At 38.1% G+C, this 23,515-nt stretch overlaps 1 protein-coding gene across 1 annotated transcript in view; it reads left to right on the forward strand.

Annotated features, from left to right (window-relative positions):
* Nucleotides 1–1,792: 1,792 nt before the first annotated feature.
* CNBD2 (cyclic nucleotide binding domain containing 2) overlaps nucleotides 1,793–23,515 on the forward strand; it is a gene marked incomplete at its 5' end in the record, with an annotated part of 86,418 nt that continues 64,695 nt past the window's right edge. The window contains 3 exon segments of the mRNA XM_072629863.1: nucleotides 1,793–2,039; nucleotides 2,042–2,065; nucleotides 11,167–11,315. Of these exon segments, the coding sequence (XP_072485964.1) occupies nucleotides 1,793–2,039; nucleotides 2,042–2,065; nucleotides 11,167–11,315 (420 nt within the window).

Genomic DNA, 23,515 nt, shown 5'->3' on the forward strand with positions numbered 1-23,515 from the left:
GTTAGTGCAGGTGACTCTGGGTCCTTAAAGGCTATATAGTATGAATGTCAAACTAAACTGGCAAGTTTTAAGCTGGAAAGGCTTTGAGTCTGGGTCCAGTGGTTGATATACTCTTTGACTTCTTGTCTCAGGAATGCACCGCCAACTAAGTCTCTTTTGCTAAGCTGGCCCAGAGGAGGGAGAATTATTTTTGGCCACTTGAAACTCTTCAAGAGTTGATATCTGTGTTGTTAGAGGGGGCATCCATATGAACATTACACTAATTACATTAGATTACACTCTCCAGAAGGATTCTTGTAAGCAATGCTTACCTCACAGACCTGTGGGGATGATCCATTATATGAACTGTGATATGCAGAGTGTTGTGGAAAATTTAAAGGATAATAGAAATGTCATTATTTTTAAAATGGGGAAGATAATCCTAGAATTTCTATTCTGCTTTAAGATTGGAAAAGTGTGTTCCTCAAAACCCATCCATCAGGTAGGAAACAGATTATTTTTCCCTTTCTTTTTTTTTTAAAAAAGTTATTGTTGTGATATGTTTCTACCTCATATAAAGTTTGCCATTTTGATAGGTTTCTCGCTCATCTATAGCATCCCGCCATCATCAGGATGAGAGTGTTTCATCATTGCTCCTCTGGAATCATGAACAGTCATCGTATACTGATCATAGTTCTTAGATCTTTCCTGTCCCCTCCTTCCCTTTTGCAGATGAGGACATGGAGGCTGACCACAGAAGCTAAGAAGCCTCTGAGGCAGGAAATGAAACCCAAATGTTCCCACTCCAAGTGTCAGCAACTCTACCCCTACACCACACTGCATCTTCAACAACATTTGCACTGCTTACTTCACTAACAGAGTGTGAGCAACGTCCATCTTGGCTTCATGTATCAGGGTGTGTGCTTACGCATGTGCAGATCACCCAGTATGGAGTGCTTCTGACACCTCTGCAATAAAGAGACCAGTTCTTTAGGCCAGTTTTAACATCCTGGATGTTAACAGCCAATCAGAGGGAGGCTATCCTCGTAACCCTCTGCTGAGGGGCTAAACCAGGTCTGCCCCAAGCATGCAAAGACTTCTTCTGCTGGAAGGGGTGGATGAGAACAATTTGTTCCAGCAACCATGAAGGTGGCTGAAACAGGTGCTTGGTCAGACATTGAAGATCGCCAAGGTTATCCACTGAATCTGGGGCCATCGAAGGTTATCTTGACTTTTGACTTCAGCAACTCAGGAAAAGAGAGTGAGGCTAACAACTCTGCAACTCTCTCTGCCTCACTTAAATCCAATTCATAAGCAAGACACAACAATCTTGTTAGAGCAGATGTTTTCTTAATTGTTTTTATTACTTATACCTTATGAGTGTAGACAATTATAACAGAGAAAGCTTTCCTTTGCTCTTGCTACTTTCTACATGAAAGATGCCTTAAATTCTAATTTGAGTTTGTCCTCAGGGCTGTCATTGTGCATTTCTGTTGCCTTCCAAGCAAAAAATCCTATGCCTGTCCTCTTAAAGAGTTTTTTTTCAGATTTCACAATACCTCACAGACTTGGTGTAAGAAAAGTTTTGCGTAGAGAACTATAAATCTCTGGTCTGGAGAGTTGGGAAACTTGGGTTGTGATCTCAGCCTTGCCATTAACTTAATGAGTAAAAGCTAAGCAAATCTCTTCTCTCCCCTTTGGGCACCAGGTTCTCCATCTGCAAAATGAACAAGTTGATTGCTGTCTAAGTGTGAACCAAACTAAGATACTCACATTGGCCCTAAACTCTACAGCTGTGATGATCTGTCACTAAATAGCTGCCTTTGTGACCTCATCAGGCTGCTTCCCTGGTGACTCTATTGAAGGACTGATAAGAGATGTGCAGCCAGGGATAAAAACTCAGTCCTCAGGCTTTCTGGGGGATATTTTTTTTTTTTTTGCAGATTTAATAGGAATGGGGAAGCAAAAGTCGGGTTCTACCTCTTGTGAAAATGAATTTTTCCAGTATTTGTGTTGGAATGCAGAAGGCATGGAGAAAAAACCCCAGGTATATCAAGGGGGACTTGGGAAGAGAGAAGTGGTAACATATTAGGAAGGCAAAGAAAAAGAGGTGCTAGATGGGCTTTACATTTTAAAAAAAGTTTCTTGATATCTTTTGCTTTTATATCACCTTAATTTCCCAACCATAGCTGTGTCTATAGGATTTGCTTGGTATACCCAGGCACATCCTAATGTCTCCAAAAAAAAATTTGCATTTTTTTGCATTTTAATTTAATTGTATGATAAGCTCTTTTAGTTTTAAAGCATGGACTAATTTGTATTATGCATAAGTATGAAGACTAAGTAATTAAAATTTGGTTTCTTTCGTTTTATTAATAAAAATAATATCCCTTATGGTTGAGTAATCAATAGTTTACCTTTAAAAAAATAAATAAAATAAAAAATAAATAAAACTGCCTAGGTGCACACTAATGGAATGTGCTGCCTGCAGCCTGTAGTTCCCTCCTTTCTAATAATGTCTTTTTGCCATTGGCCTCCTCCCCACTTGGGTCTGAGGCATAGAACTTTCTAACCCAGGGTTTCCAGAACCTAGGTCCTCAAGTCCTTTAGGAAGTTAATCCACTTGTCTTTGAAGCTCCCAAGTAGGGCCCAAAGAAGTTGAGAGATGACTAAGTATGTGCAAACTAACTAGCCTACTCAACCCATTATCTACTGGTTAGTCTGGGTAACTGTACTAGTCTTCACATCCCATCTAGCCAGCTATCCAAGTCATTTTCCCCCTCCATTGTTAGGATTTTTAAAAATTATACATATTTTTTCAGTCAACAAAAATTTGTTTTTTTTCTCCTTTCCCAACCTTGAACCCTTAATTGAGAACAAAAGAAAAACAAAATTCCTTGTTACAAACATGTACAGTCAAGCAAAACAAGTTTCTGCGTTGGCCACATCCAAAAATAAACATGTCTCATTCTGCATTCTGAGTCCTTTACTTCTCTATCAGGAGATGGGTAGCATGTTTCATCATTAGACCATTGGAATTGGAATTGGTCTTTATTCTGATCAGAATTCCTAATTCTTTCAAAGTTGTATGCCTTTATCATTTTATTGTCTTTATATTAATTGTTCTCCTGTTTCTGTTTATTTCACTCTACATAAATTCACACAGGTTTTTCTAAGGTTCTCTGAAAATATCTTCTTCACAATTTCTTACAGCATAATAGTATTCTGCCACATTTATATAACATTTAGATATGTCATTCCTCAACTGATGGGTGCCCCTTCAGATTTCTATTCTTTGCTACTTCAAAAGTTATTATTTTTGTACATTCTTACTTCAGATACTTAGAACCAAACCTTTACCCTAACTTCTTTTTAATTTCCCCCTTTTCCCTTTCTCTTCTATTTCCCTGTTGAATGAAATATATTTCTGTACCAGCTCCATATGTGTGTGTCTATTCTTCCCTCTTTTGACCAATTTAGCTGAGAGTGAGGTTCAAGTGTCCGCTGCTCTCCCCATCCCTTCCTCCTTTTTTGTATAGATACTTATACACTCTGATATTTGAGAGCATTTCCCCTAAACTTCTTTTGCCCTCCTCCCTCAAATGTGTTCCTCTTCCCCTCTCTTTACAATCTTAGGATTATCAAGATAACAGGTTGATTTTTTCATCTGCCTGTGATCTCCCCTTATAGCTCTCTAGAGCAAAGTAATCCTCCTAGGCCAGCACAACTTTGAGTTGTCTTACCCTACTAAATGTAAACCCCTTGAAAACAGTGACTGTCTCTTTAAAAAAAAAAAATTGTTACCATTAGACTTTAGCACAGTTCCTGGTACATGTTAAATTCTTTTTTTTTTCCTTTAAAGCAATCTGCATATTTACTTTTTATTAGTATTTATAGTTTTTAACACCACAAATACTTCCCAAAAAAACAGCTGAACAATGTACATGGCAAACACTTAACCAACACTGTTTCACAGATAAAGGGGAAAAAATTCAACATAAGTAACCAAAACATCAACAAGACTGATAGTATATGCAATATTCCATGCTTGTAGTTCCCAAACTCCACAAAGAATGGTGGAAGGTGCAGTTTCCTATCTCTTCTTTGGGGCCAAACTTTTTGTTTTTTAATATATAATTTATTTTACAGTTCTCAATATTCACTTCCACAACAATTTGAATTCAAAATTTTCTCCTCATCTCTTTCCGTCCCCCACCCCAGGACAGCATGCACCCCATCCACCCCTCCCTCTAGTCTGTCCTGCCTTTCACCACCCACCCTTCTTCCGTCTCCTTTCCCCTCTATTTTCCTGTAGAGCAAAACAGTTTTCTATACTCCATTGCCCATATATCTTTATTTCCAGTTGCATGCTAAAACAATTTTTAGCATTAACTACCAAAGCTTTGAGTTTCACATTCTCTCCCTCCCTCCCCACCCATCCTCATTGAGAAAACAAGCAATTCAATATAGGTTATAAATGTGTAACAATGCAAAACACTTCCATAAGTCATGTTGTAAAAGACTAACCACATTTCCCTCTGTCCTATCCTGCCCTCAATCTATTCCATTCTCTCCCTTGACCTGTCCTCCCATAATAGTGTTTGCTTCTGATTATCCCCTTCCCCAACTTGCTGTCCCTTGTATTATCTTCCCTCTCCTACTCCCTTCCCCCTGCCTTCCTGCAGGGTAAAATAGATTTTCATATCCAATTGAGTGTGTATTATTTCTACTTAAACCAAATCCCATGAGAGCAAGGATCACTCATTTCCTTTCATCCCCCCTCTTCCCCTCCACTGTAAAAACTTCTTCTTCCCTTTTCCATGTGAGATGATTCACTGCATTCCACCTCTCCCTTTCTCCTACTCCCAGTACATTCCATTCAACAATAATTTTTATTTTTTTTTAGGTACTCTCCCTTCATATTCAGCTCACTCTGTGCCCTCTGTCTATATGTATACACACATATATACATACATACACACATACACCCATGTACATATACATACCTACACACATATAATATACACGTACATACATACCCATACATGCCTACATATATATTCCCTCTAACTACTCTAATACTGAAAAAGGTCTCATGAGTTACAAATAACATCTTTCCATGTAGGAATGTAAACAGTTCAACTTTAATGAGTTCCTTAAGGCTTCTCTTTCCTGTTTACCTTTTCATGTTTCTCTTGATTCTTATATTTGAAAGTCAAATTTTCTATTCAGCTCTTTTCGACAAGAATGTTTGGAAGTCCTCTATTTCACTGAAAGACCATTTTTTCCCTTAAGTATCATACTCAGTTTTGCTGGGTAGGTGAGTCTTGGTTTCAGTCCTAGTTCCTTTGACTTCTGGAATATCATATTTCTTGCCCTTTGATCCCTTAATGTAGAAGCTGCTAGATCTTATGTTATCCTCATTATATTTCCACAGTACTGGAATTGTTTCTTTCTAGCTGCTTGCAATATTTTCTCCTTGACCTGGGAACTCTGGAATTTGACTACAATGTTCCTAGAAGTTTTTCTTTTCAGATCTCTTTCAGGAGGTGATCAGTGAATTCTTTCCATTTCTATTTTACCCTCTGGTTCTAGAATATCAGGGCAGTTTTCCTCAATAATTTCTTGGAAGATGATGTCTAGGCTCTTTTTTTGATCATGGTTTTCAGGTAGACCAATAATTTTTAAATTTTCTCTCCTGGATCTATTTTCCAGGTCAGTTGTTTTTCCAATGAGATATTTCACATTATCTTCTAGTTTTTCATTCTTTTGGCTTTGTTTTATAATTTCTTGGTTTCTCAAAAAGTCATTAGCTTCCATCTGCTTCATTCTAATTTTTAAAGAACTATTTTCTTCAGTGAGCTTTTGAACCTCTTTTTCCATTTGAGCAATTCTGCTTTTTAAAGCATTCCTCTCCTCATTGACTTTTTGGACCCCTTTTTGTATTTGGGTTAGACTGCTTTTCAAGGTGTTATTTTCTTCAGCATTTCTTTGGGTCTCCTTTAGCAAGCAGTTGACTTGTTTTTCATGATTTTCTTGTATCACTCTCATTTCTCTTCCCAATTTTTCCTCCACCTCTCTTACTTGATTTTCAAAATCCTTTTTGAGCTCTCCCATGATCTGAGACCACTGCATATTTTTTTTGGAGGTTTTGGATGTAGAAGCCCTGGCTTTTATATCTTCCTCTGATGGTATGCTTTGTTCTTCCTCATCCGAAAGGATGGAAGAAAATACCTATTCACCAAGAAAGTAGCCTTCTATAGTCTTATTTTTTTCCCTTTTTTGGGCATTTTTTCAGTCAGTTACTTGACTTTTGAGTCCTTTGTCAAGTAGAGGATATACTCTAGGGACCTGTAAGTTCTCAGTTTCTCCAAGGTGGCACAATCAAGATAAATCTTTTCCTGGCCTGCACTCTGGTCTGGGAGCAACCACAAGCACTCTTTTCTGCCCTGGAACTGCAAGTAGGATTCCCTCTCCATAGCCGCCACCAGTCTACTATGCCAGCACCAGTGTTCCTCCTCACCCCAGGACCTTCACTCAGGGCTGAGATCCAGATCAGCCATGGATTCCCCCAGGAATCCCCCAGGAATTTTAGACTGAGGGCTTCCAAAGTGGATGCTGCTGCCACAGCTACTGCAGTGGGTGCTGCCACCATGGGGCCAGGGCTGGGGCCAGTTGGTGTTCCCCTCTCACCCAGGTGAAAGGGCTTTCTTACTGACCTTTGAAGCTGTCTTTGGCATTTGTAGGTTGAGAAATCTTGAAACCACAGCTGCTGCTCATGATTCTGCACTCTGAAGCCTACTCCAGTCTTGTTTGTGCTGTGTGGCCAAGGGTGGGCTGTACTCTACTCTGAACCTGGTGCAATAGACCTTTTCTGTTGCCCTTCCAGGCTGTCTTGGGCTGGAAATCTATTTCACTCTGTCATTTTGTGTTTTCTGGTGAATCTAGAATTCATTCAGAGTCATTGTTTACAGGTATTTTATGGGCTATGGGGGAAGAGCTAGAGGAGGTCTATCCTTCTATTCTGCTATCTTGGCTCTGCCTTGGGGCCACACTTTAGATTTTACAGATTTCAGTTTTGTTCTGTTGTTCTATTTACATTGTAATCACTTTGCATCAGTTCTTATGTCTTCTTATGCTTTTCTGTATTCTTTACATTGTTTCTTCTGTAAAATAATATTGTGTTACATTAATGCATGGAAATTTATTTAGTTATTCCATAGTCAATGGACATCTAGTTTGTTTCCATTTCTTTGCCATCACAAAAAATACTGTATCGTTATTATTTGAGACCTTTCTTTTTTATTATTCATCTTCTTAGGATATATGTCTAAGCAGTAGAATTTCTGAGTCAAAAGGTATAGACATTTTAGTCACTTCCTTAGTATCATTTCAAATTATTTCCCAGAATAGTTGAAGCAATATACCTCTCCCCCAATGGTTATTTATTAATATGTCTGTCTTTCAACAACCCCTCTCATTATTTCCTAGCTGGATACTTTTTTAAAAAATTAAAGTTTTATTATTGCTCTTCACTTTTATACCACAATTATTTTTCCTTAAATCTCCCATCGTCCTATAACACAACATAATTTGGTTTAAGTAAAACCAAATGACACCATAAGACAACAAAGCATCACAGTTTACTTATACTATTTCAAAAGACTTCTAATTAGTCTCCCTGCCTCAAATTTCTCCTCTTTCTAAATTGTCCTCTACATACTCAGCCAGCCATCAATGGGATTTTCCTAAAATGTAGGTCACTGTTGCCACCTCCTCAATAAATTCCAAAGGGCTCCCCATTACTGCTAAGATCAAATTTAAATTCCTTTCTTTGGCATTGAGCCTCACAACTTCATCCCTTGATACTTGAAGTCCACTTCATGCATTCTGGGTTCAGTCATACAGACCTATTTACTCTTCCTCACACATGAATTCTATCTCCCATTTCCTTGCCTTTGTGTACTGGTTTGTGTCCTATGCCTGTAATACTCTCCCTCTTCACTTCCATTTCTTAGAATCTGTGGCTTACTTCAAGATTGAGTAAAAGTATTCCCTTCTACATGAGGCTTTTCCCAGTCCTCCTCAGTGCTAGGACCTTCTGCTCTGGGGTCACCTTGTGTCTATTTTGTATGTATCTTGCATATACTTTTATATGTACATATTGTCTTATCAATTGGAACATAAGCTTCTTGAAGGCAGGCACTGTTTCATTTTTGCCCTTGTATCCTCAATGCTTACTCCAACTCCTAGCACCTATAAAGTACTTAATAATATATTTTTGCTGATACCACCTTCTGTACCTGTAAGTATCCTACATTTATTTCTATTGAGAGGAGGGACGTGCCATTATCAATTGTCTGAAATCTATATTGGTTAGCATCCAATGGACTTATAGTGTTGTTTTCATTTATGTTATTGTACCTAGACAGGAACCTTTTGGATTAGATTGTAGAAGTAAATGACCCTGAATTTTCTGGAGAAATGTACGTATAACCCAGTATTTGTATGCAGGGGCAGAGTTGGCAAGTTATCTTTCTCTCCATAAATGAAGAGAGTCTTATGAAAATGCCTAGGCTTGAACTCCACGTTACATATGTAAGGGGGACTGTTGATCAAAGTGGACACCCACATACATATTTACAACTATATCTATTTGGGGGGTGGTTCTGGACCTATGATTTTTACTCCCGCTGTTGAAACTAACTCCAACCAATGCAGCTCTGTTCAAGTCTCCTACAACTTATAGTCTTAAAGCATTGCTTGGGGGCACTGAGAGTCTAAAGGACTTACCTTGGTCACATAACTGATATGGATGTAAGTGGTAATACTGGAATCTAGGTCTTGCTACTTCCAAAGCTGTCCTTGTCATCATTGTGCCACTCTGCCTCTCCTGGAGAAAATACAGTAACAAATTTAAAAATGTAGAGTTGTGTTGTGTTTTTTTTGAGACTAGATGTCGCTATTTCACCCAGGCTAGAAGTGAAACTGCCCCATTCATTGGCCTGATTCCACTACTTATTGACTTAAAAACTTTGATCAGTGCTCCATTTCTGACCTGGGCCAATTTGCATCTCCCTAGGCAGCCTGGTGGCTTCCAAATCCCAGGGGCTCATCATTTTGCTGCTAAACTTAGTATGGATACCCTAATGGATTTTAGACTACTGCAACTCAGAACTCTGGAGTTCAAGTGATTCACCAGCCTCAGCTTTCCCTATAGCAGGAATTCTAGGAGTGGTCCACCAGATCCAGCTGAGTTTTATATTTGCAGAATACTTTAACTTACAACATCTTGAATCTGATCTACATAACAACATTGGGAAGTAGATCTTCTAGAGTTAAGGTATAGATGAGGAAACTGGGGCTCAAAGTGATTTGGAATCACAGAGCGCTGAATCTTGGGAGGAATCTTAGAGACCTGACTTTCTCGTTTTACAGTTGAGGAACCTGAGGCTTAGAGAACAAGAAGGACTTGATCATTGTCATACAATGAATTGGTGCCAGTCAAAATTTGAACTCAGGTGTCCTGACTCCCAATCTAGGACTCTTTCCCACTTCACAAGGCAGCTTGTGAAGTCAGTCACTGTTTGATGAGTGGCTACGAGGGATTAAGTGTGGTGTATATGTGTACTTTGGGGAGTGAGGGAGATGTACTATGTATGCATGTGGGTTCTATGGTGAAAAATACAGGAATCCAAAAGATTCCTTGCCCTGAGATGCTTAAAGTCTGGTAGAGGTATGACCCAATGGAAAGAGCAGGTACTGGACCTAACTGAAGTCAAAGGGCCTTGTTTCAAATACCAGCTGTGTTGTGACCTCGGGCAAATCATTTCTCTGGGCTTCAGTTACCTCATCTGTGAAATCAGGGAGTTGAAGTAGATAAAACCTTGATGGGTCTTCTCAGTTCTCAATATCATATAAGAGGATACTCAGATGCTTGAAGTGAAATCATGTTTCCAGGCCCAGACAAATGACTATGTCAAGAATCTGAAAGAACCCTGATGTGACCATGGATCCTGTTGTTATTACTTTTGGCAAAACCAGAGGGACATGAATGCTGCTTAAATATTTATCTGTCTATCTATCTATCTATCTATCTATCTATCTATCTATCTATCTATCTATCTATAGGACTATCATGTGGATTCAGAAATAGACTTATTTTCTTATGGTTCCAAAGGTAAAACTAGGACCCATTTGTATAAAAGTTATTCAATAAATAGAAGATTCTAATAATCTGAGCTGTCCAACTATGGGATGGACTATCTTGATAAGTAGTGAGATCCCCATTACTTGGGGTATCCAAGCAAAGGTCTCCAGGTATGCTGTAGGGGGCATTTGTGCATTGAATTTGAATACAGACTAGATGATTTCTGGAGTCATTTATTTAAGTGCCTACTGTGTGCAGAGTCCTGTGTTGGGTGCTGTAATTTAAATAAGACTTGTTTCTTACCCCAATGCTCCCTGTCCTTACAGAGAGATGGCCATAAATAATAATCAATATGTGATCACTTTATGAGAGAGGTTCAGATAAAATGCTTTGTGAGGCTCAGTGTCTTTACCAAAGCGGGTTTCAAGGTTAAAGTTTCATAGAGAAGATGGGATTTGAGTTTGTGTGAAAGGATGAGTCAGAAGAGGGGAGAGGTGTGCCTTTCAGGCATAGGAAAGAAATGATCTAAACAGAGACATGGGGTGAGAGCCCTCTTTTGACTCTGGGATTCTATGACTTTTGCTGTCAATGAAAAGAGTAATTTGATAAACTCATTCTTATTACAGTATTACTGACTTAACGTGAGCTCTGACAAAGGGTATTTGTATTGTGAAAGAGCTTGCAAAGAAAGAGCCAGGTTTAATTCAAAAGACTGGAATTTACTCCAAATGGTGGAATTTCTGGCACTGTAACAGAGGGAAAGTTCCATTTGGTACCCAAAAGGCAGGGAACCACACCTTCATCATGCCTTGTATAGTATCTCAGCGAGATTTGGTAGTCAGTATGATGGATTTGTTCATCATCTTTGTATCCTCAGTGCCTAAGACTTAATAAAAATGTTTTTCACAATCATTTCATAAAAGTAATAAATTCTTAATAAAAGAGCTTAATAAAAATAAAATGTGCTTAATAAAAGCCTTTTGACTTGAAATAAATTGAATGCTGATATGACTATTTTTCTCATATTCTCTATGGGTCCGTACAGAAACACTTTCATCACTTAATTAAGGAGATCATCACCATGATTCGAGTGTGCAAGATATTTCGTCAGGGCCTCGGTGGATTCCGGGAGTGTGAGATCATGCAGACCACACATGAAGGGAGACCTGTCTTCACTGCATGGGATGTAAGGGAAGGGCCCCGGGCATTTGTGTAGTTCTTTCTGTTTCCTTCCAATGTCACCATCTCAAATAGCGGATAACTGCTGACTCTCAGGAGAGGCTGCCTCCCAAAGGTCCTGCTAAGTGTGAATTCCTTTCCCAAAGAACACCTTACCTTTAACCAGCATGATGTAGTTGAAGGGGGATTGAATTTGGAATTAGAGGACGTTACTTCAAATCCTAGACTTGACATTTGTTATCTATGTCACCTTGGGCAAGTGACTTAACTTCTCTGGAAACTTCTCAGTTTCCTCATTTATAGAATGAGGGTATTGGACTAGATGGCATCTAATGTTCCTTCCAGCTATACATCCATGGTTCTATGATAATCTTGTAAATCCCAGTAGCCTGGGAGATTTATAAGCAGTTGATCCATTCCTGAGCAATTCTGATCCATTCCATCTCTAAAATCTATCTTCCAAAAAAAAAAAAATCGTTATCTTTTTGGAAGAATAGGTGGAGGTTACACAGAGGAAAGAAACTCATAATTCGAGTTATTTCAGCAAATAAGTTATGCATGTGAAAAGAAGGTCTACAAAACCAATAAAAACAAGAATGTTGTGATTTGGTCAGGCTGAAGTCAGTGTCTTTTAGGATGAAGTTAACAATTGGTAAATAAAGGAAGTCTGTAGACACATGTATGTTTATTTATATTCTGTCAGGTTGGGTTAAATCTTGTACATTTTAAGAATTCTCTTAAATGCCTGTACCTGTTAATGGAAGTTAAAATAAAAATTGTCTTTAAAAAAGCAATTAGAGCTGTTGAAAAATGAAATAAATTACCATGGATAATGAGCCCTCAGTCACTGGAGGTTTCAGGGGAAGGCTCGTATGACCACTTGCTGGGGACATTGGGGATATTCCTGTTGAGATCTGGGCTCAACTTGATCATCTCTGAGGTTCCTTTCTAAGATTCCACAGTTCTGTAAATGGAGCATAGAAGAGAGTGATAGACAAGGAGAAACAATGAATGAATCTAGCCTTATTTCACAGATGAAGAAATTTAATACTCAGAGAAGTACCTCACTCTAGTTCACACATGTAGTTAGTAGCAGAGCCTAGATTTGAAATGAAGTTTTCTGGCTCTCAGTTCAATGCTCTACTATACCAGTCTACAGCCACATATAGCTTGCTCCCCCCTGATTTGGTCATAATAACTGAAATAGGATTGGTTGAAATTACATATCAGGTAAGTTAAAGTTACACTAAAGTTACCTATCAGGTTAGCCAATATTTCAGTTGTGCCCCTCCAATAATGGATCTGGGTATGTTTTTAGAGTATTGGGTGCAATTTTAGATATATTTTGTCACTCACAAATGTTTTATGCTCCCCCACAGGGAAACTGGGAATGTCAGCATTTCTTTCCTTTTGTTTTATCCCAAAGGACCTTTAGCTCCCTTGCAAGCACTCAGGTTAACAAGACATCAAATATAGGAATGAAAGAGTTTTTTTTTTTAATAGACCAAAAAAACCACAGTTGTCCATGGAAGCCATCAGGTCAACTCTCCTCCCATTTCTGGAAGGAAGTAAACTACTTTCACTGCAAAGTAGGGATCTACTTTGTCTTGGGACCTATGCAATATTCATGACTCCATGTACCAGAAAAAGAATAATATACAGGTTGCTCCTCAGCACAAGCCTGCTGTGCTAATATTTCTAGTACCAACAAAGACAAAATCTGCAGGTTTGTCTCTCCCTTTTGTTGGCTCTGTGCCTCATCCTCCTTGGTTTGAGTATGGTTCCCTTCTGTCTTCTCCCTCTAATATTAGCAAGGGCAAAGTCTGTGGGTTTGTCCTTCCCTTTCATGGTTCATAGTTGGCATGGTAAGAAGTGAAAAGAGTTCAGAAGAATTTTCTCACTGTAGGCCAAAGTAGACTAAATTCAAAAAGTGAGAATCTAAAGCAGAAATTAGTAATTCAAAAGAAAGACTTAGTGCCTCAGGACTTTTCTGATTGGCTGGCTGACTGAGCAGTTAGACCATGGGTCTAAATCTCAAAAGCATTACAAGAGCCCCTGGGAGGAGACCCCTCTACCAAGGAGAAACCACAAAGAGCTGTAGATGGCAGCACATGGAGACCCAGTGTGGAGCAATTGGTTCAGAAAGGTGATAGTGCTGCAAAGAGAATTTGTTTAGCAGAAGATCCTAACAGTTTGTAGAAGTGGAGTTCCAACCTCTCACATTTCCAGACCAGCAGAGACATCAGCACCTCCAAGGGAAAAGCAATAGAATCAGAAACAAAATGCTATTACAGAGGGGGCATGCTGGCTTACCAGCAGGAGTTACCTTGACTATGCATGTTCACTGACCACATGTGTTTCTTATGTGTGCTCTCTCTTGCACAAGTGTGATAACCTGTGTGTACACCAGGGGGGTGGGAAAGGGAATGTTCATCGATGTTGCTGTTACTATCGTTCTTTTGGTATTTTGCCATACAATTAAATGTTTCTTTGACCTAGTATGTTCTGATTGGTCTGGCAAAAGAAACATATGTGGTGGCTTGTGAACTTTGGTTAAATAGTGGATACTGCATCAAAGTTTTACTGGAAACTAGAAGAAACTTTCAGGGATCCGTGATTGAGGGTAGCCTGGGCTACACTGGTGGTTTATTTGGTTTTCCTTTTTTTAGGGGTACTCTGTCTAGCGTTGTAAAGATACTTCTTTTCCTTTTTTTATTTTTAACATTCATTTGAAAATTTTGAGTACCAATTTCTCTCCTTCCCTTCTGCCCCTCCCCACCCTTTGAGAAGACAAGCTATATAACAATCATACTTGTAAAGTCATACAAAACATATTTCCATATTAGCCATGTTGGGGGGAAAAGCAAAAAAAAAAATCAAACAAACAAGAAATATAAAGTGAAAAAAGTATGCTTCAATCTGAATCAAGAGTTCGTCAGTTCTCTCTCTGGAGGCAGATAGCATTTTTCATTATTATCTTAATCAGAGTAGTTGAGTCTTTCACAACTGATCATCCTCACATTATTATCACTACTGTGTGCAATATTCTCCTGGTTCTGCTCACTTCATTTTGCATCAGTTCCTATGTCTTCTAAGGTTTTTCTGAAACCATACTGTTTGTCATCTCTTATAGTACAATAGTATTCCATCGCTATCATATACCACAACTTGTTCAGCCATTCCCCAATTGATGGACATCCCTTTAGTTTCCAATTGTTTGCCATCACAAAAAGAGCTGCTATAAATATTTTTGTATAAATAGGTCTTTCCCCTTTTTTTTTATCTCTTTGGGATAGGAACCTAATAGCAGTATTATTGGGTCAAAGGATATGCACAGTTTTATCACCCTTTGGGCACAGTTCCAAATTGTTCTCCAGAATGATTAGACCAGTTCATAACTCCATCACGGTGTCCCTATTTCCCCACATCTTCTCCAGTGTACATATGATTTTCCAGTAAAGATATTTTTGATATTTTTTTTCCAGACCCCTTTTCTAGGTTGTTATTGGATAGCCTGATTTTCCAATGTAACTTTTGTAAAATCAGACCAATTGTTCTGGTCTAATAGATGTACACAAAGTTCATTGAAATGGTTTTTAAAAAATACACATTTTTAGTCTATTGCTGCACATTACAATTGGTGCCCTTTCTCAAGAATTAACCAGCATCTAGGGCTATTTGGTAGGAGTGGCACCTTTTGACTGTCCTGATGCTGTATGGCCTTTATAATGTATATATGACTCATTGGAATGTGAATGAATAAAAAACCATTAAGTGTTATCTACGTGCAAATGCAAACAGATAAAAAAGCAAGACAGTTCCTGCTTGAGATAAAACATATAAAAGGAGGAAGCTGTAAGTCAGATAGAAAGATCCCATGGTCTTTTGGGTACATTGGCAAACCAAATGACAGTGTCATTTTTAACATCATTTCTGCTCTCAATCATATCCATTTCTGACATGGAACCACTTGGTAATGGCAGGGCTTTGGTTATGAGAACATTTCTTTCCATGGCTGTGGTTGCTGAGAAAGTGGAGGCTGCAGCCCCCATGGAAGCATTTGCCACTCTTTCTAAGACTGCTTCCTGAATTGATGGCTCTGAGGATATGGATCTATAGATGCTGGTGGATTACCAATTGGTAATGTTGTGAGTGCTGATGACACCTTGTAAATTTTTTTCCTTTTTCCTGCATTGCTTGCTTTAAAAAGACAAAACTAGCTTGCTCATCAGGGCCCCTTCTAAACTTCCTTCTGTTTTCTTCTGTATATTAAAAATATTTTAATAGTTCTTTTTAAAAAATTTAATTAATTAATTTGTTTTCAGTTTTTAACAATCACTTCCATAAGTCTTAAATTTTCTCCCCCTTCTTCTCCCTTCCCTCCCCAAGATGGCTTGCAGTCTTCTATGGCTTCCATACATACATTCTTATTAAACGTATTTTCACATTAGTCATGTTGCATAAAAGAATTAAAATGAATGGAAGAAACCATGAGGAAAAAAACAAAACACAACACAACACAAGAGAAAACAGTTTGCTTCATTCCACGTTCTGATTCCATGGTTCTTTCTCTGGATGTAGATGGCATTTTGCCTCAAGAGTCCTTTGGAAATATTTTAGGTCTTTGCATTGCTGTGAAGGGCTAAGTCTATCAGAAACAGTCTTCACACACTGTGAGCTGTCATGATGTACAATGTTCTCCTGTTTCTGCTCATTTCCTTCAACATCAGTTCATAGTCTTTTTTTTTTTTTTTAGCATCTCTATTGATAGCTCCTCTTCCCTCAGTTAGAGGAATTTTTAAAATACTGGTAATGAGCAAGTCAATGGACAAGAAAAATAAATACACAATGGCCATCCAAAAGTGTATATTGTTTTCTACACTGTGTCCCTCACCTATCAAGCAGTGAAGAACCCTGATCCTCTGGAAAGATGGTTGCATTGATTTAGAACTCTTGGGTCTTCCCAAATTTTTCTTTACAATTTTGCTGTTCCTTGTATAAATTGTTTCTGAAATCAAATATTTTGTCTTGTCTTACGGCCCAGTAATATTCCATATATTCATAAGTCGCAATTTGGCCAACCATTTCCCATAAAAAGCAATTAAAAGCATTAGATTTTAATTTTTTTTTCCTTTTTTAATTCCTCCTTCCAGAAGTTATACTTATGACCATTCCTTCCCTGGTATTATTCACCCTCTTAATATTGCTCTCTCCCTATCCCTGCTTATTTTGCCATTATGTGACTAAACCAAACTTTTTTTGTGTGGTCAAGCTGCCTTTGTTTCAAATATGTGTGAAGTTCATTTGGTGTCCACTCACCCTGTCCTTTCTTCTATATTTGTATACTTTTCTGTACTCCAATTATGAGAAAGAGCAAGTTCCACCTTCTTTCTTCTTTCTACATTACCATATTTCTTTTAACTTTCCTTCTTTTTTCCAATTTCAAACTCTTAGAAAGAGAATCAATCTATACCCAGGACCTCTGTTTTACTAATCTGAACTCCCTCTATATCCTTTGGAGACATTAAGTTTCCAAAGGGACATTTGTTTCTTCTGCTCTAGTATTATATCATCATATGGCCTCTTCCAGTTTCAATAGATTTACCTTTATAGGTTTCTCTGATCTGGATTCTTTAATGTGTATTTCAAAATTCTTACTCAGCACTCATAAAATTAAAAAAAAAATACTTGAAAATCTTCTATTACATTCAAGGATATTCCCCTTCTCAATTGCTTTAGGATTATTTTCGTTTGGTAACCTAAGTTATTCATGGTTGTAAGCCTGTTTCTTTCATCCTTTGGAATACTGTATTTTAAGATCTTCTCTCATTTATAGTAGAAGCTGCCAGGTTTTGTGCAATTGGCACTATAATTCCTTAAATACTTGAACTGATTCTTTCTGGATACTTATAACATTTTCTTTTATGTGAGAACTCTGGATTTTAGCTATGGTATTCCTGTCACTTTTACTATTGAGGTCTTTTTCAGAAAGTGATTGGTAGATTCTATCTTCACTTTGTCCTCTGGTTCACTAATAGACCTGGTCAGTTTTCATTTATGATTTCTTGAAATACGGGTCCTAGGATTTTTAAAAATTATGATTTTCAAGGAGTTCAGAGATTCTTAAATTATCTTTCCTTGACCTGTTTTCTTGGTCAGTAATTTTTTATTTCAGTTATCTTACATTTTCCTCAATTTTTCAATATTTTGATTTTGTTCTAATATTTTTTGACTCATTAAAGTCATTGATGTCTGTTTTAGTTTTTGAGGAGTCTATTACTTGGGTAAGATTTATCACTTTTTCTTCTTAAGTTATTTATTTTCCTTCCAGTTCTTTCCTCAACAGCTTTTTTTTTTTTTAATTTTTGCTTTCTTTATGGTAGGTATTTTATGTAGTCCTTGTGGAAAGTCCATTTTTTTGTGTGTGTCTCTTTTTGTTTGTAGTTGTATAGTATATTTTCACCTTCTTTTGGGAAGTTTCTAGATTTGCAATTTTTTTTGTTTCGTTTCCTTTGGTTTACTCATTTCTTTAGCCTTAACTTCTTGAATTTGTGCTTTTGGTCATAGCCAAATTCTAATCACAGCCCTGCTTTTGGGAGGGTGATCAGTCCTCTTTGGTTTTATTCTGGGATACTTGGTGACTTGCATTGACCTCAAGCTTCTGGAGTTGTTTGCCTACCCTCTACCCCCTAATCTTTGAAGTTTAGAGTATTGAATCTTCAAGGTTCAGAGTATTGGATCTTCAGGACCCTCTATGGAATTTTAGAACTGATTGTTAGGGAATCTCATAGCCCCTGGGTCTGGGGAGGTGTGTGGTGTTTTGATCTGGGCACCAACTCACTGTGCTAGCCATTTCCCAATACTATCCCCCTCATTATATGCCATTGAGACTAGAAAGAGAGTCCAGTTTATTTCAATCAAACTATCCTGAAGAACCTAAAGGAGAGAAAAAGCAAACATATACAGAACCTGTCTTCACAGAGAGTCTAAAACATTTGGGACAAGTGGTAAAGAGCAGACTGCTTCTGCATCCATGAAAAAGGACCAAGCTCTTTGGTTCAGATGTAGATTAAATGGCCACATTTTTCTTAGGCATACTAGAAAATAAAATCTAATATTAATTTACCAGAAGGTAAATTTATAAAATTAAAGGGATGATGGTTTCTAAGATCCTTTTCAGATCTAAATATATGATCCTATGAACTCTACTAGTCTAGCATCAGAAGATGGAGATGGGCATTGAGGTATGGGACTGCTGCAGGCCCTAATCTCTGTCCAAACTGATTCCTGAGTTTTTTCCACCTGGAGTCATAGTACCCTATATAGAAATGATACCAGAGATAGAAGATGCAAAGTATTCTGCTGTGTTGGACCATGGGTCCAAGTGAAAATACTATTCTATTTTCTGAAAGATAATTCCATATGTACAATCATAGTTTATTCAGAGACTAAAGCCTTTGTCAATGGAGATAGACCACATTCATATCTAGGTTAAATGAGTGTGAACTTGAAGTTCATTAAAAAACACATGGCACCAGGAAGGAGGCAGAAACGATCTCTGCAATATCCAGAACCACCAACAACCTTTGAGATGTCATTATGATTGAAACCAACTCTAGCATGTTCAAAATACTGTTAGATATTTTAGGCAGCAGAATAGGACTCAACCTCCAAACATCTTGATAATCCATGTCTCTTATGCTGAAGCTTATAGGAGAGACCATGGGTGGAAGCAAGTATCAAAGAAATATCAAAGCCTAACTCAAGGTTGTCTCCAGCAAAGTCTACCTTTAGTCTAAGACACTCGGGTATCAAAGGAAAGGAAGGATCACTGGGGGCAAGAACTTAGTACCAGAACTATTGTGATCTTCACTTAATGAATTAGATATGGGTTAGATCCAGAAGGCAACATAGAAATTCCACAGTGATCACTGACCATTTTGAAAGAAGTCACAGAAAAGATACCACTACCCTCTCTGAGATGAAAGGTCCAAGAAACCATCACCAAAAGATCTATTGATCACTAGCATCATTATAGAGTTTTTTAGTCTGGCTGCCTTACAATGGTGGTTTGAGAGGAGATTGGAGAAATCCAAATGGACATCAATTTGATGGCTTTGAATAAGAGCATTAGGGTCCATTAGTACACCATACTACAAGTTCACGGTGACTTCTAAGTAGCCAATAGTTTTCAGTGCTGAACTTGTGCAATAGGAAATATCACATCTCCATGCCAGAGGAAGATAAGGAAAAGATGGTTGAATTTGACCAGTTCAGACTATGTGCTCTAAAGGATTTCTAGAGTTCCTGACAATTTCCAGTGGTTTGTGGCTTGGGTAGATTCCTTAATCAATGTGATCAACTATATGGTGGCGAACCTGGGACTTTTGAAAGTACCCCTGCCTATGGGGTATAGACATACTTACTGACACTTTAAGATGACAAAAAACTGAATAAATCTCTGCCCAGGGCTTCCACAAGATGGTTTAGGTCTGTCCTGTCTTTCTTCTGCTTTCTGGGATACAGGTTTCAGTGACTGGGTTGTAACCTTGAGACCATTTGGCTTGGTTTGTATTCTTGAGAGGATGGACTTTCTGATAGGAGCTATCCCTTAAGACTGTTACTTTTCTTTAAAAATGAGCTGGCAACTCTGATTAGCCCTTTTTGACTAGTCTCACTCTTCTTCTGGAGAAATTTTGAGAGATCTGTGAGATCCTGGGAGACTTATGTCTGGGGCTGGGGACTGGGGAAAACTGTTCATGGCTCCATGCAGGGGCAGAAATGCAGGTGAACTACATATATGTTTACCCACAGTTGTTAACATAGAGGATGGCATAGGGTCATGGAGACAACCTGAGAGTGCCAGCTTTACTTGCCTGAGATGGCTGCAGCTAAGACTATCCTGGAGAAACATATGGCAACTACATATACTCATCCATTTGGATGAAGGGACTTTGTGGACAATGTTCCTGAGCCCCAAACTCCTGTGTACAGGAAAAGGATTATGATTACTCAGGCAGAGCATGATCCTAGAAATCTAGTCTCCTAACTAGAAAAAGGAGGTTTCTTGGGCAGTACCAAGCTTCAGGATTGCAAGAGAGCTTAGAGATCTGACATTCTGGAGAGAGAAGGGGAGTTTGGGAGCAGTGTGCTTGCTTCTTAGAGAAACAGGAAGATTACCCACATGATTTCTTGTAGATAGAACATTAGTGCATGACATTGAACAACAGAAGACCTATACTTTTATCCCTGCTGTTACCTTGAATTATTCAGATTGAGTAGGTCTAGGGAAGGGATTTACCTGTCTAGCTACTCCAAAGTGTGTTTGTCTTCTGGGAGGAGTCCAAACCACATCATCGTACTTTAAAAAGTCTGTGGGAGAGAAGGATTCCCAGAAATGTCAAGTGTTCCCTCCCATGTTCAGTTCCCTTCTGAGGGGAGTGGAAACCACTGGGTGGCATTGAGTTGAAAGTAGTCTAGACCCTGTGGAAAATGGGAACATATCATAGGGGGAAAAGTACATAAGACAGAAAATGAGAGAACTGATAAACTGAGCATGTAATTTAAAAAATAGAAAATCATTAAATTGCCAAACTCCATATAAGCATAAAAGATGAAATCATGAAAACTGGAGGAGAAATAAAGTTGAAAATGATAATAGGGAAATAACAAAACTCATAGCTATTTTTTAACAAGCCTAACAAAACCAATAAAATTTTAACTAGTCTGATTTTTTAAAGAGAGGAATATCATATTACCAAAATCAAAACTCAGTAAGACAAACTCACAGTGAGCAAAAGAAATAAAAAATATTATCAGAGGCTACTATATACCCAATTATCCGTTAGCAAACTTGTGAAGTTAAAGGAAATGGATTACTTATCAAAATATAAAATATACAAATTAACAAAACAAAATCTTAGGTCATCCAATATTAGACAGTGAAACTGAATAAGATGTCAAGGAATTACCAAAGTAAAAATAGTCCTGAACCAAATGGATTTATGGCTGAATCGTATCAACTGTTTGAAGAGCCATTTATTATCTCTGCTACAAAAGTATTATTTTTTTAAAAGAAATTCTGAATTTCAACAAATACGGTTTACTTTCAATTTTAATTTATAGTACATAGTAGGTATATGATATTTTCTTGTTGATTGACTGATTTGTTGAACATACTCATCTTCCTATTTTCTGCCTTGATTGATATGAATATAATCCTGTGGGGGAAAAAAGCTGCTTTTCTGTTTTGCAATGTTTTCTTTGCATGTTAGGCACCAAAGAGGAACAAAAGTACTGAACTGGAATAACTTCAGGGGCTCTACAATAAAGGGTAGAGGCCAAAGAAGGTCACACATGATTGTGAGCTGGTGGAATTTTAAAGAGCCAGAAAAAAAATATTTGTTTTCTCTGGCTGACAATATGGATCTGCTTCTTCTGTTCAGAAAGAGACAAAAAGAATGTGGATAATGCTGGTTGGGGAGGCCTGGATTTTCCTAGGTTTAGCCCACTGAAATATCTTGCCATTAGATTTGCCTGTTGAACAGCTAGGAGTAGTCCTAACTCAAGCGGTACTTCACTTTTTATTTCATGGCTCCCTTTGGTGTCTGGTGAAACCTAAGGACCTCTTCTCAGAATACGGTTTTATATGCCTAAGATAAAATAAAATACATGGCATTACAAAGGAAACCAATTATATTGAGATAAAGATGTAATTTCTTCCCATTAATATTCGTGGACCCTTGGAAATCTATCCATGGAGGTCTGTGGACCTCATGTTAAGAACCTCTTCTGTCTACAGGAATAAAGAGATGAAATGAGGCAAGTGTGCTGCTTCAAGTTTTCTAATCTGCTTGACTTTGAGACTGAAAATTCTTGGTAGCCTTTTACAAAATAATTTATGGGTGTTTCTGTCCTAGTGGTTGGTATAAGATCAAAGAAATAGCATTTAGAACTGGTGGAGAGACTTGGAAAATCAGACTGAGTCAGAAGGGTGGTTGTGGCTTCTTCAATTTGATTTGAATGTTAACATAATTATTTTTTACTTTTGATTTCATTTTGGTAAATGCGCTTAGCCCATAGGTTGAGTGAATGAATTCTTTAGGGCTATACTGAGAAGAGAATCAAAATTGGGATCTCAAGTGAGTGGGCTGAGCAAATATGATAAGTAGTAATTTAATCAATCAGTCAATCAATCTACATATATTAAACTCTTACTATGTGTCAGTACTGTGCTAAGTGATTTATTATGCATAGGATGACTGTAAACTTTAAGTGATTCACAGAAGCCTGTGAATAAAGGAGAGACACATTCTCAGTTTGGAGGAAGCTGGGGAGAATTAACCTTTGAGGATAGTCTCCTAGTGGCTTATCTCTAAAAATGGTACCCTGCAGCAGCTACTCCAGACCCTGCACATAACTACTGGCTTATGTGAAGCAAATGTTTCCTAGGACTATAGATTAAGAGATGGAAAGGACCACAAATAGAAAGTACTACACAAGAGTCCTTGAAAGCTGTAACAACAAAGGTGACCTTGTTGGATTCCTCTCTCATTATTCATATCAAAAGAATCCAATGTCGAAGAATAAATCAGACGGAACCCCAAAGAGCTGTGATGGTCCTAATAAAGTTGCCACCAGCTCCAATATTGCAACTTCCTTATGGGCCACACGAAACAACCACACAATCTGACTTTAACCACACCACAGGCCCCCAAACTCAATTCAGCCACCGTCCTTAGCTAGCCACTGCCCCCAGATCCAAGTCACGTATTAGAATAGGTGTGTTTTTTGTACTCAATCGCAATCACATCCATTTAACCCAAGACAGGATCACGATTATCCATCTTGATCGGACAGAACCACAATAGCTAGCCAATCGGAGGGCAGCACAACCAGGATGTTTGACCACCGAACCATATAAAGGGGAGGAGTCTCCCCCCTCTTACCTAATTCCTTAACTAACCCCTCCTGCCTTTTTAATATTTGTAATATCTGCCGTGTAATCAGCATTATTACACTATAAAATTGCCCATTTTGTCTTACTAAGTTGCTGGTTCCTCTTGGAACCTAGCCTGCTTCTGAGGGGCATCAATCCTTAATAAATGCCAGTACTTGGATTAGGAGTGGTCTGACTGAATTCTTTGAGACAGTGCCACCCCAACACACCATGAAATCACAACAGCTGCTTTGAAAATTGACACTGGA

The sequence above is a fragment of the Notamacropus eugenii genome, chromosome 1 (genome assembly GCF_028372415.1).
Source record: "Notamacropus eugenii isolate mMacEug1 chromosome 1, mMacEug1.pri_v2, whole genome shotgun sequence".
Taxonomy (NCBI): Eukaryota; Metazoa; Chordata; class Mammalia; order Diprotodontia; family Macropodidae; genus Notamacropus; species Notamacropus eugenii.